General features: G+C 38.6%; 1 protein-coding gene across 1 annotated transcript; it reads right to left on the bottom strand.

The window, feature by feature from the left end:
- Nucleotides 1-8,981: 8,981 nt before the first annotated feature.
- Nucleotides 8,982-10,056, bottom strand: LOC148956698 (uncharacterized). The gene is made up of 2 exons (XM_089091765.1): nucleotides 9,965-10,056; nucleotides 8,982-9,468 (listed from the first exon to the last, which is right to left on the bottom strand). The coding sequence occupies exons 1-2, from the start codon at nucleotides 10,054-10,056 to the stop codon at nucleotides 8,982-8,984; spliced, it is 579 nt and encodes a 192-aa protein (XP_088947891.1).
- Nucleotides 10,057-12,219: the final 2,163 nt, after the last annotated feature.

Genomic DNA, 12,219 nt, shown 5'->3' with positions numbered 1-12,219 from the left:
ACTAGCCTAAAAACATGATGTAAACTAAATAAGTGTTAGAATAAGTAATTGGGATTCTTCAACGTTGTCTGTATTCACTACGGAGCCTTCCAATTCCCCAAAGAAAGAGTAGCAAATATGATCGAATGTACTATGGTCGACCATACATGGTCGAATGTTATAACCTCCACGGTTTCCAAATGAACTGATTAGCCTTTTTTATGATGTCGCCCGCTCGTATTTTTCGTCAAAAGCTGTTAATACTTAAAAGTGCTTTTTGCAGATTAGCCAAATTGACTGTATATATCCTTTTAGAGCCAATTGATGAAAAAACTTTGTTGTTTTCAACTAATAAAAAATTTGAAATTTTCAGAGGAGGATGAGGGGGATTTTGAGCTCGATCAGTTAATACTTTGCAAATCAGAACGGCGTGTCTGCAATATCCCAGGAATGAATAATGGTATTTAGTTTTAACTTTTGAGGAAGTGTTGAGGCGAATGTGAAAACACAAAAAGACACCAATTAGAACAAATAAATTAGAACTGGATATTTCAAATCATAAGCCGGGGATGTAAAAAACGGGAGAAATATTAGCTATATTAACTGATAACAAAACTTAGGCAGCTAAAACGAAAAAAATCATAGGCAGCGCGATAGCATTGCCTAAGTAAAGAACGATGTGGGCACAATGTGTTTCTTCTCCAAACCCGGGCACTTCGTATCGAAGGAGTTGTCGTAGAAACTTCGAAAAGGGCTCATTCGATAGGAAATTGGAATTGCTAGTGCCCTTTTTAATTGTCAAAAGGACGATGAGGGAAGCAAGCCCCCCCCCACGCCCATTAATCCACCAGAACCGTATGATCAAAATTTTGATATATCCCAGTTTTAAAACGTTGTTGGTTTACGAGTCTTAAATTTAAAATTGAGATGGACAGTCCCACACAACCCTCAGGGCAAGGGTTTCTAGTTATGCCCTGGGGGCATATAAGATTTTTATGGAAGGTGTTGTCACAGAAAATTCAAAAGAAGCTCATTCGATTGGAAATTCAAAGGGCTAGTACCCTTTTAATAGTCGAAAGTGATTGGAGGGCAACTAGCCCCCCACGCCCATTATTCCCCCAAACACATCCAATCAAAATTTTGAGATAGCTATTTTGTTCAGCGTAGTTGATTTCCAAATACAAAAAATTTTATTGAGGAGGACACTCCGACACAGCCCTCAGGGCAAAGGTTTTAAGTTATGCCCTGGGGGCATATAAGGTTCTTATAGAAGGCGTTGTCGCAGAAACTTCAAAACAGGCTCCCCCCCTCGGGATGATGGCCCCCCCCCCTCGGCCATCATTCCCCCAAACACATCCAATAATTAACATAAGCAGAAATTAACATAAGTTGGGCGCAAAACCCCTATGCCTTCCCAAGGCCAGAACAAAATTTTCACTTTAATGAAAAAATACAAATGAATATGCATTGTCAGTTTAATATACATATACTGATATTTAGTAATCAAAATGTTAAAATTATTTGATTTATTAAAGTTATAAAAGTAAAAACATTTATATTTTTCAGTAAAGTGCAAATTTTGTTCTGGCCTTGGGAAGGCATAGGGGTTTTGCGCCCAACTTATGTTAATTTCTGCTCGTTTTGAGTTTAACTCGGTTATTTATTGTAATTTCTGTTCGTTTTGGGCTTCATTTATTTATCGATGCTGATTTGTGGTAGTTTCAAGCTTGGTAGATTATTTGATTTTATTTTTGCTCATTTTTTGTTTAATGGAGTTCTTTACTTTTCTTTGAAAAACTTTTTTTGTGGAAAAAGTTTTTTTTAATTAATATAATTAAAAGAAAACTTTCCAAAAAAAATTCAAAGAAAAATAAAGAGCACTATTAAAATTAAAACCAGCAGTAATAAATTCCTATAATAATTCAAATTCAAAACCATAAAAAATACTATTAAAGAATAAACGAAACCTAAAACGAATAGAAATTAAAATAAACGATCATAGCAAACATAAAAATAACAAGTACAAATATAGATGAAAATATAAATAATAAAACAAGTAAAAATTAAATTGTATATTCAAGTCAAGCTTAAAAGAAACAAAAATTACTAAAAATAGGAGTTTGGATACTTTCCGCTTTCCCCTCCCTTACCGTAAAAGTCTAGGGACTATTGCGTTATCTGCATTTATTGAAAACTATATGTATCTTGAACAGTGTGCTCATATTTATCAAAACAACTAGGGCAAAAAAAGAAAAAAAAAATAATAATCAAGATGACTGGAAAGAACCAAAGAACATAAACTGAATATTTAATTATATGATGAGACTAATTCCTTGAAACTCAGCAATTCAAGATTTTATTTCACTACAGTTTTTTTTAATGTTGTAAATATAAAAGAAAATATTTGTAATATAATTTGTTTTCAGTTTCTTTCTCACAAATCTAAGAATGTTTCAAATAAAATCCTTCCCTAACTTCTTAAAAAATATTGAAGGTATGCCGTTTCAACAACCTGGATACACATAGTATCTTTTGATTTTGTTTAACAACCTCCTTAGCATTTCCTGAAAGTTTCAACTTAATGCCTTTAACTGTTCCTGAGATCAATATAGATACGTCCTTTTGACAACTTGGATGCATCTGGAGTCTTTAGTGTAGGGCTCTCTGTTCAGTGCAGCATCCCTCTCAATATTCAATGAAATTTTTAAATTAATAAGCTTAGCCGTTCGTGTGATTCGTAGGATATTGCACATATACCCTTTTGATAACCAGCATGTATATACTGGACACAACCCCAGTCTCAATTAGAGGTATTAGAAGCTAAAAATTGCATGGCAGGGGGCTGGCAGCCCTCTAACCTCTTTTCAACATCCTCCACAATAAGTCCTGAAAGTTTCAACTTAATACCCTCAACCGTTCTAGAGATATTACAGATCCTCCTTTTTGATAAGCTGTATGCACATAGTGCCTTTTGATTTAGTTTAACATGCCCCTCTTCATTCTCGAAGGTTTCACCTTAATGCCCTTAGTCTGTACCAGAATCAAATGGAATAAAACAGAATACGACCAGAATCAAACTTTTCCACTTTTCCAAATGATAAATCCTGCATGTAAACAAAGGACAAATTGCATAATTTACAATTTTTGGCCCGGGGCAGTGTGGGTATGACATCCCTGGAAGCATACATATTAAACCTTTTGAGTTTGAAAAAAATAAAAATTTTAAAATTTCGATCAGTGTTGAGCAGATGATGTACCTAAACCGGGCATTGAGGGGGGGGCTGGTTTCCCTCCTATCTCTCTTCAACATCTCCTCAACATACCTCGTAAGATCCAACTTAATACCCTCAGCCGCTGCTTAGATTGCTAATATTCATTTTTGACAACCAGCAAGCACATACTGGGTTTTGATTGCGTTCGGCATCCCTCTCAATGTTTTCTTAAAGCTTCAACTTAATACCCTAAGCCTTTTTTGGAGATCCAGGGTCAAAAGCGCAATCTTTTCCAAATAAAAAAACCTTATATGTTAACAATGGGCAACATGCATAGCCTCATCTCTTGCCCCAGGGGCTATGGGGGTTGTCAACCCTGGACGTATAGTTATTAGAAATTTGGACTATTCTGAACAAAACAGCGATATCATATTATTAGATAATTTTTAAGAAAAGAGCGTGGGGGAGGGCTGGTTGCCCTCTGATCACTTTTGACTCTTAAGAACGACACTAGAACTTTCGATTTCCAATCGAATGTGCCACCTCCGGAGTTTGTTTGACCGACCCTTCCATATGAAGTGCCTCTACAGCTCAATATGATTTGCACTGGTTCTTGCTCCAGCCTTTTCTTCAGCTATTCAGAGTCATTTGTCATCTTGCGCAATTTTGCACTATAAAAACCTACTTTTTGCACTAAAAACCTACGTTAAAAACGTAGGTTAAAAACCTACGTTAAAAAACCTACGTAAAAAACTGCGTTAAAAACCTACTTTTTACTAATTTTGCACGTTAAAAGATACTAAAAACCAATTCCTCTATCCTGTTTATCCTTTAAAGACTAAAATACGCTAAACTAACACGTTCCTTCATTCTATTGTAATTTGCTTTGTCTTCTAGCCACAAATTTCGTTGCGCAATATTTTCGTTGCACTATAATGTCATTCTGTTGTTTATTTTTCCATGCCCTTCTCTTAGCGGTTTCAAGTCATTTGTCATCTTTTGAAATTTTGTATGGGTTATAGATGTTATCCTCAGAGACGTATCTATTAGACGTTGTGACTATTTAAGGAAAAGGAGTGTGTGGGGCTAGGGGGGCCGCCTGTTTAACAATCACTTTTGACTCTTAAAAGACTTTGGATTTCAATCGAATGAGCCTCCATTAAAGTTTATACGACCACCCCTTCCATTAAAACCTTATATGTTAAATATGAGCAGCTTGCATGACTTATTGCCCTTGCCCCACAGGCATGGAGCAAGGCGTTTTTCAAGCTCAGAAGGATGTCCATTTGACCTTTGGACTATTTTGAACAAAATGGCTATCTCAAAATTTTGATTGTAAGCATTTTGGAAAAAAAGGTGCAGGGGAAAGCTGGCTGCTTTCCTATCACTTTTGACTTTTAAAAATGGAACTAGAACTTTTGATTTAAAATCGAATGAGCTTCCTCCGAAGTTTTTACGACCACCCCTTCAAAGAAACCGATGGGCAACTTGCTCAACTTGTGAAATTTGCCCCGGGCTCCCGTGGGTTTGGTCAACCTGGAGGCAAGAGTTATTTGTCCTTGGACTATTTTGAACAAAATGGCGATCTCAAGTTCTTGCCCGGATGTAATAGGAGAAAAAAGGGCGTGGGGGGCTATTTGGCCTGTGATCGCTTTTGACTCTTAAAAAGGGAACTATAACTTTTGGTTTCAAAATGAATGAGCATCCTCCGAATATCTTAAGACCACGTCTTCTATACAAACCTTACACGGTAACAATGGGCAACTTGAATAATTTACAACCTTAGCCCCGGCTTCTGGGGGAGGGGGCTTTTTAAGCCTTGAGGGCATAATTATTTGACCTTCGGACTATTTTGAACAAAATGGCGATTTCAAATTTCGATCAGATAAGTTTGGGAAAAAAGGACATGGGAAAGGGCTGGTTGCCCTCCGATCACTTTTGACTCTTAAAAAGGGCTCTAGAGATTCCGATTTCCACGACCACCGCTATAGCGTTGCCTCTGATTACCCTTGCTTTCAAAAAGAAATCCTTGTTTCGTTTATGCCCTCTTAGTGAATACGAGAGACTTGTCTATTTGAGAAACATCTTTGAAGATAATATTCTGGTAATAGTATCAGGCTGTGCAGCAAGAAAAATAGAGAATAAACATAGCACTTCTGAATCCAATCAACTCGGGCGTTGTTCTATTCATATACCTTTCACAAAACTATAGAATTTATTGATAGCAGTTTCGAAAAAAAATTGATGGGAATTAATCATCATCCTTCATTGTTTTCATTGAGGCAATTGAACGTGAAGTATTCTTTCTTTGTCCTTTTCTTTACGAGTGGACACACCGATGTGAATGGTGCAATAAATGAAATTGAGGTTTTTATTACTTTCAAAATATTAACTCTCCAGAGTGATATTTATTTTCAAAAAAGAATGTTCTACTGTGTTTTGCTAATTTTTAAAAGTTTTTTTTAGAATGTTTTTTTTTTCACTAGCTTAAAAGAAACTGTTTCAGTGGAACTGGACCAGAGTGTTTTTGATCCAAGAGGCATAAGATAAATAAGTCAATCATGTAATTCGAATGACAGAAAGTATTTTTATTTCTCAGGGAATGAGCCTAAGGAGGTGAGACCCTATCGCATAGTTATCAAGGATGCTCTAATGCTTGCAATTTTGCTGTATATTGGACAAAAAAAGATTTTGAGGCAGTTCCCACGATCTGAACCCCTTCCTGAAGGATCATTAGATTTCCTAAGGGGAACAAAGCGGAGACACTGAACGAAGCCCCTCTCCTCCCTCGACAATAATGTTCGAGTTAATGATAAGTAATAGGGTAGCAGACAGGGGGCTTTATTTCCATGGAGAAACATGTGAAAGGTGGAAGCTTTATAGTATTCAGAGACATTTTAAAATTTTCTAGCGAAAGCCTTTCTGGAACTCTCTCCATCTGAAACATAAGTGAAGCCCCCTCCCACACCAGAATGTTTGTCAGCGCTCTCAAGTGCAGTCAATCTACGGTTGGGGCCGGAAAAAGTCGCCTATCTACGTTTGGTATACTTCCTGGACCGAAATAGTTATTGATTTTAAGACTTTAAACTTTACAAGCCTAGTCCCCTCTAAAACTGATCAAATTTGAGGTTGAGTTAGAGAGGCATCCAAAACTTAAAGTATCTGTTTATTAGCTAAATTTATAGTGAGATTTCCTAATGAAAGATTGCTAATATGAGATTCCTAAGTAAATCAAACCTAGGCATTGTTTTGCTGGTTAGAGCGTTTCTAAGGGGCTAGCTACTCCACTTCGCCCTAAGAACCTATTTTTTGGCTATGTGTATAAGATGAGGTGCAAACTAACTCAAGAAGGTTAAACCCTTTAAACCTAGGCTATTGTTATTAATCACGGAGATCTTAACATTCGCAATTATCACAATTGTAAATTCTTCTGGAAAGATCAGTATCTACAAGTGGAAGCCAAGTGACAGTCAACTGCCTGACGAGTCTTGCATAAAGAGAATGTCAGACACAAAAGTTCCTTAACGACACGGATAAACATAGTCAGACTGGATTAATTAAGACTGGATCAAGAAGACCAGAATTTGCAGCCCTTTATCAAACGATTCTCCGTTGCTTGTTCCCTCAAGAAAACGCCTGACTGAATTCATGGCAATTGACCCATTTTGTGTTGCAGAGTCCGGTCAGGTTCAGTTTTTAAGATGAAACAAGATTTTGTTGATCTTTTCTTTTATACTTCAGGTTCTTAGTGGCCAAGCACCGTATAAATTTTATATTTGCGATAGGGCTCCAAGGAATTACTTAAAAGCTAGAATAGAGCAGACGGACAAAATGAAAAGGTTGAGACTATGTGCTCTATAGTGAATGCAGATCAATTTCTTGTACTGTTGGCATTTAACGACCCGAATATTCCTTAGATAGTCGCTCATCGCTGCCACCCAATAAACCCCTGATCAGCCATCTTGCTTATATTAAGCCCAAGGTTTTCAAAAAATGCAGAATCGACGAAGTGACACATTGAACGAGTTAGATCCATAACTGGGATATAATCAAGAATGTACTCATGAAGTATTCAAGAAGAGGTTAAGTGGACACAAACAAATATATTTGTCGGCAAGCACCGAGAAGCAAGATTTCGTACTTTTTTTGAACAACAGACAGTTCATGAATTTTTCTACATGCGGCAATCAGACGATTGTGTACAATCGGAGAAACTAATGTGGCGTTTGCTTCTGCAAAGAGAAGATGTTTTGCCAGACTTTCGTCACTTTTCATTGCCCTTAATCGTAAAAGAGCTCAGAAATTTCTATTATTTTGAAACGGTTCTTGATACATGCTTATAAATCGGAGCGGAATCATTTTTACCCGGAAGGATAGGCTCTGTGCTCTTACAGAATGTTGAAGTTTTAACAATCAACTTCGGTTTCAGAGAATTTTCCTGAGCCTTCGTTGCCCTTTCTGTATCTATCTGGCTGATGATGTTGCCCTGCCTTTTCTTCACAACGGATATGAAGTATTTTGTAGCTACAGCACACTTTTTCTGAAACTCTACTTGTCGGTGACTTGTGTATCATTAAATTACATCCATCCAGTCTATGAAAGGTTTACAGACACGGGTACATAAGTGTTGGTGGCTGCCATAGCCAGCTGTTTTGGATGAAAAAAGAAGACACAATCGACAAAAAGCACCATCATTAGAAGAAAAATAAGACAACCAGATCAAACGAATGAGCCAAACTGAAGATTCAACTTTCGTTTCCCAGAAATTGTAAATTGTATGTGCATCTGGAGTCCAATGTCTTTTTAGGAGACGAAGTTTGGAAGCCAAGTCGAGTGAAGAATAGTTGTGGACACACTGTCCAATGTTGTTTGGAGCCGAAGAAGTTTGTGGAATAGTGTCCTCTGAAGTGACTGTATCGTATGCGTTGGGATGTCAATCAAATTTAGAAGCATTAAAAACCACTTCCGTGTTATTTAAGCCTGCAGGGGCCGATGATAATTCCGCAGACAGCCCACCAACGTTACCATTAGAAATATATACTATTGTTCCCTTGGGTGTAAAAATGATGCTATATTAAACTTCCTTTTCATTTTCTAATGGCTATTCACTTAGAGAAATCAGAAACGGAAATGAATAAAGTAACAGCCGATTCTAGGTGCGAAACCACACGTTTCACAATTAGAAGTTGCGCAAAGCATGACCCCTTGACGGCAATAGATTAGTAATTATCAAGGTTTCCGCATGCAAAAATTTGTTCTTGACTTACTTGACTTGACTTAACACTCTTGCTCAGCTGGGTCACCAGTTTAGAGGGTACTAGTTGACAGAGTCGTTAGTCTTAGTCAGGTGGTGCTATCCCGGGCTAATGATAGGGCTTCGTTTCAGTTGATATTGCAGGTGGTGAGTCGTTGGTTTATTACATCAGCCCACCTGGTGCGCGGTCTCACTCTAGGACTTCACCAGCCATTTTCCGAGGGGTTGAAGTCCGTGATCATCTTTGCATGGGTGTTTGGTGGGAGGCGGAGTACGTGGCTGTACCAGCTCAGGAAACGGGCTTCTGCTTGAGTAGAGAGATTTGAAAGCTTAAATATCTTCAGGATCTCAGTGGTGTGGACGCCTTCTCTGAAGCCTTCTATTCAACGCAGGTGTCTAGGTTGAACCATATCCACTTTTCGTTGCTGTGTATTAGTTATCGGTCTCAGGGGAGAATAGTATTATATTTGCGGATGTGGCGTTGTAAATTCGGGCTTTGGTTTGGCAACTAATTTGTGGTTTGAGGAAAACTGCCCTCAGGAGTCATCCAAATACAGAGATGCCTTGATTGATCTGGGATAGATTTCGGCGTCAATTGTGCCATTTGATGATACAATCGATCCGAGATATGTGAACTGCCTTACCAAGTCGACAGCTTGGCTGTTAATTTCAACAGTTAAGGGTGACTTCGAAGCGGTCTTATCTATGGGCATTATCTTTCTTTTCTTCCAATTAATTTGCAGTCCTACTCTAAAGGCTACAGAGGAGACTGTCTCAACTGCAGACTTGAGTGAGTCAAGATCGTCGCTAGGGACAGCTACATCGTCCACGAAGTCAATATCAGAGAGGGTCTTACCCACATAAGTGATGCCAAAATGGTGGACATGGTGTATCTCCTTCAGAATTTGGTCGATGACACAGTGAAACAGCTCAGGTGCAGCAGCGCATTCTTGCCGTACTTTGTTGTCGATGGTGAAGGAAGAAGAAAGCTCCCCATTAACCACAACGGCACTTTCTGTGTTGCTATAAAGTTACTTAAACAGGCTGACTGTTTTTGTATGTAGCTCCATCTTACTGCCCTTGCGCTTCTACACTGACGCAAGTATTTCTTCCTTCCAATCTGACGGTATTAATTCAGATGCTGAATATCAACTGTAGCCAAAGTATCATCGTTTGGAACCCTGTTTTAAGTAGCTCTGAATTGATGCCATAGGTGTCAACTGCTTTGTTGTCTCTTAGTTTTTTAGCGGATTTATTCTCCTCTGGTAAAAGTTCGGCGTTGTCAGGGGCAGGGGTATCCTCTGCTGCACCAGCGACGAGTCCTGTGTCAATACCTCATGGCCGATCTGAATTTAGCAGCTTATTGAAGTGTTTCTCCGATAAACCTAAGCATTGTGACTAATCGTATATTGTTTCTCCGTTCGATGCTTTCAAATTTGCGGACACCATGGTCTGTTGGCCGTTCATTTCATGTAGGATCTTGAATGTTGCGCCAATGTCTTTCTTTTGGACATCTAACTTGAGCTCATTGGCTTTGCCCGCTATAAAGTCTTTCTTGTCCTTGTGAAGTGCATGGTCAAGTTGTTTGTTGAGCTTTCCGTAGAGCGTCATGTCGTAGTCTCGCTCGCCGTCTCTGCTCAATTAGTTCTAATGTCTGGTTGCTTATTCACTCTTTCTTTTTTCGCTGCTTCAAGCTCACAACTTTTATGGCTGCAGTGAGAACATCGCCCTTAAAAGTGTTCCACTCTGACTCACATACTGAACACTGTAGGAGAGCCTCAAAGCGATTGGAGACTTCAACCATATACCGCCCTTGAATCGAGGTATCATGCTGCAATCTGAGAGGTGTCTATCTTCATAGAGTAAGAGGAGTTACTCCTGTTTGCCCTAGTTGAAGTTTGAGCCTTGCAGAAACGAGACGGTGGTCAGCATTGCTGAGCTCGACACCTCTGTATGAGCGGCAGTTCAGGACAGACGAGAGTCAGTGTCGTCTAACAATGATAAAGTCAAACATATTTTTTCGTTGTGCCATCGTTGCTGCACGATTTGTGCTTCGCAGTGTCTTTTCTCACGAACCATGTGTTGGTGACTGATAGGGCGTGGGTGATGCAACAATTTAATAGCTGTTCACCATGAGAATTTAGTGTATCCACCATCACAGGTCCAACAGCTGCATCGTACAGACCAGAGCTATTGTCGATACTGGCGCTAAAATATCCAAGGGCCTAGGGGTAGTCGTGTGGCGGCACGTTGGAGAGCTCAAAGTACACTAACGCATAAAAGTCATCCTTTCTTCATCATCCGTATTGTTTGTTGGTACATAGCAGGTAAGAATTGTTATCTTCCCGTGCTTGTCGTCGGTTCTTGCTCTCAGTAGGCATGATGAGATAGGTGTGAATGCCAATAGAGCTTCCCGAGCAAAGCTGTTGAGAACAACACCGAATCTTCCTCTTTTTTATAATCCGCCTGCCCAGAGCAGTACCCGTTCTTTTCGAATTTGTTCTTCGCCACTTCCCTTGAGGTGTGTTTCTATTATTCCTGCAATTGTCACTTTGTATTTTTTTAATTCTTTCACTAAGAGAAGCTTTGAACCAGGCTGGCTCTGTGTCAGTACATTCCAGGTGGCAAAATTTATGCCACCTTGGTCAGTGATGTTCCAAGGAAATACGTCCTTGGGCATGCCTGCGGTCCAATTAGGGAAATAGCGGTTGAGGTATCCAAGGCTGTAGTTTTAGTTCCTTTCGTAAGTAGTATGTACATATTGAATTTGCGTAGACATATAGGAATTACCATGCTATTTGCTTAGACATACAGGAAATACTTTTGCTTAGAAAAATAGGAAATACTTTTGCTTAGACATATAGGAATTACCATTCTATTTGCTTAGACATGTAGAAAATACTTTTGCTTAGACATATAGCAATTTCCCATGCTATTTGCTTGCAGGTATAGGACCATGCTATTTGCTTGCAGCTATAGGACCATGCTATTTGCGTACTGCCATAGCAATTTCAACGTTATTCTATAGTAGCTCTACACCTTTTCAAAGAGATTCAGAACTCCCTCACATGTCCTTATACTTCTGTACCCTGTATATCAATTTCTACGTTATTCTATCGCGCCTCTACACCTTTTCAAAGAGATTCAGAGCTCCCTCACATGGCCTAATACTTCTAACAGCCATATAGCAATTTCTACGTTATTCTATCGTGCTTCTACACCTTTTCAAAGATATTCAGAGCTCCCTCACATGGCCTAATACTTCTAACAGACATATAGCAATTTCTACGTTATTCTATCTCGCCTCTACACCTTTTCAAAGAGAGTGAGTATCCTCTCAAATAGCATTATACTTCTGGTCACGGCAACCTAAATGGAATTTGAGGGTCGATAAAGTGAAATTATGACACTATTCTAGTTTTTCTAAACCAGTATTGCCTATAACTTAATATATTCAAATATTTTTTGATAACTTGATAGGTGATTGGATTTGAATAAAAGGAATTCAAATATTTTGCCTATGAAATAGACTGTCGTGTTGTAGCATTTCTCAGTTTGAATAACTCTTTCAAAGAGTAAAATAGATAAGGAATTCGCAAATTGGACACTACGAACGATATTAATTAATGTTTTGAATAATAGGAGTGTGAATGATTCTAATTAGTGATTGTATTGTATGAAGGTGGAGAAAAAAAGGATTAAACTGATTAGCAGTTAAGGTAACCCCGAAGAAGTTGTTAACTCAGGTAATTTGTTATAAATTTGAAACAACAT

This window comes from Artemia sp. Qi Xiang Cuo, chromosome 1 (assembly GCF_049724085.1).
Source record: "Artemia sp. Qi Xiang Cuo chromosome 1, ASM4972408v1, whole genome shotgun sequence".
In the NCBI taxonomy this organism is placed as follows: domain Eukaryota; kingdom Metazoa; phylum Arthropoda; class Branchiopoda; order Anostraca; family Artemiidae; genus Artemia; species Artemia sp. Qi Xiang Cuo.
This window is presented reverse-complemented; position numbering and strand designations above follow the sequence as displayed.

Bases quoted from the DNA above. Each gene is read 5' to 3' on its own strand.
- LOC148956698 (XM_089091765.1), bottom strand. From the start codon at position 10,056: ATGACGCTCTACGGAAAGCTCAACAAACAACTTGACCATGCACTTCAC. The intron at 9,469-9,964 runs GTTAGATGTCCA...GTAACTTTATAG, and splicing joins GGCAAAGCCAATGAGCTCAA to CAACACAGAAAGTGCCGTTG.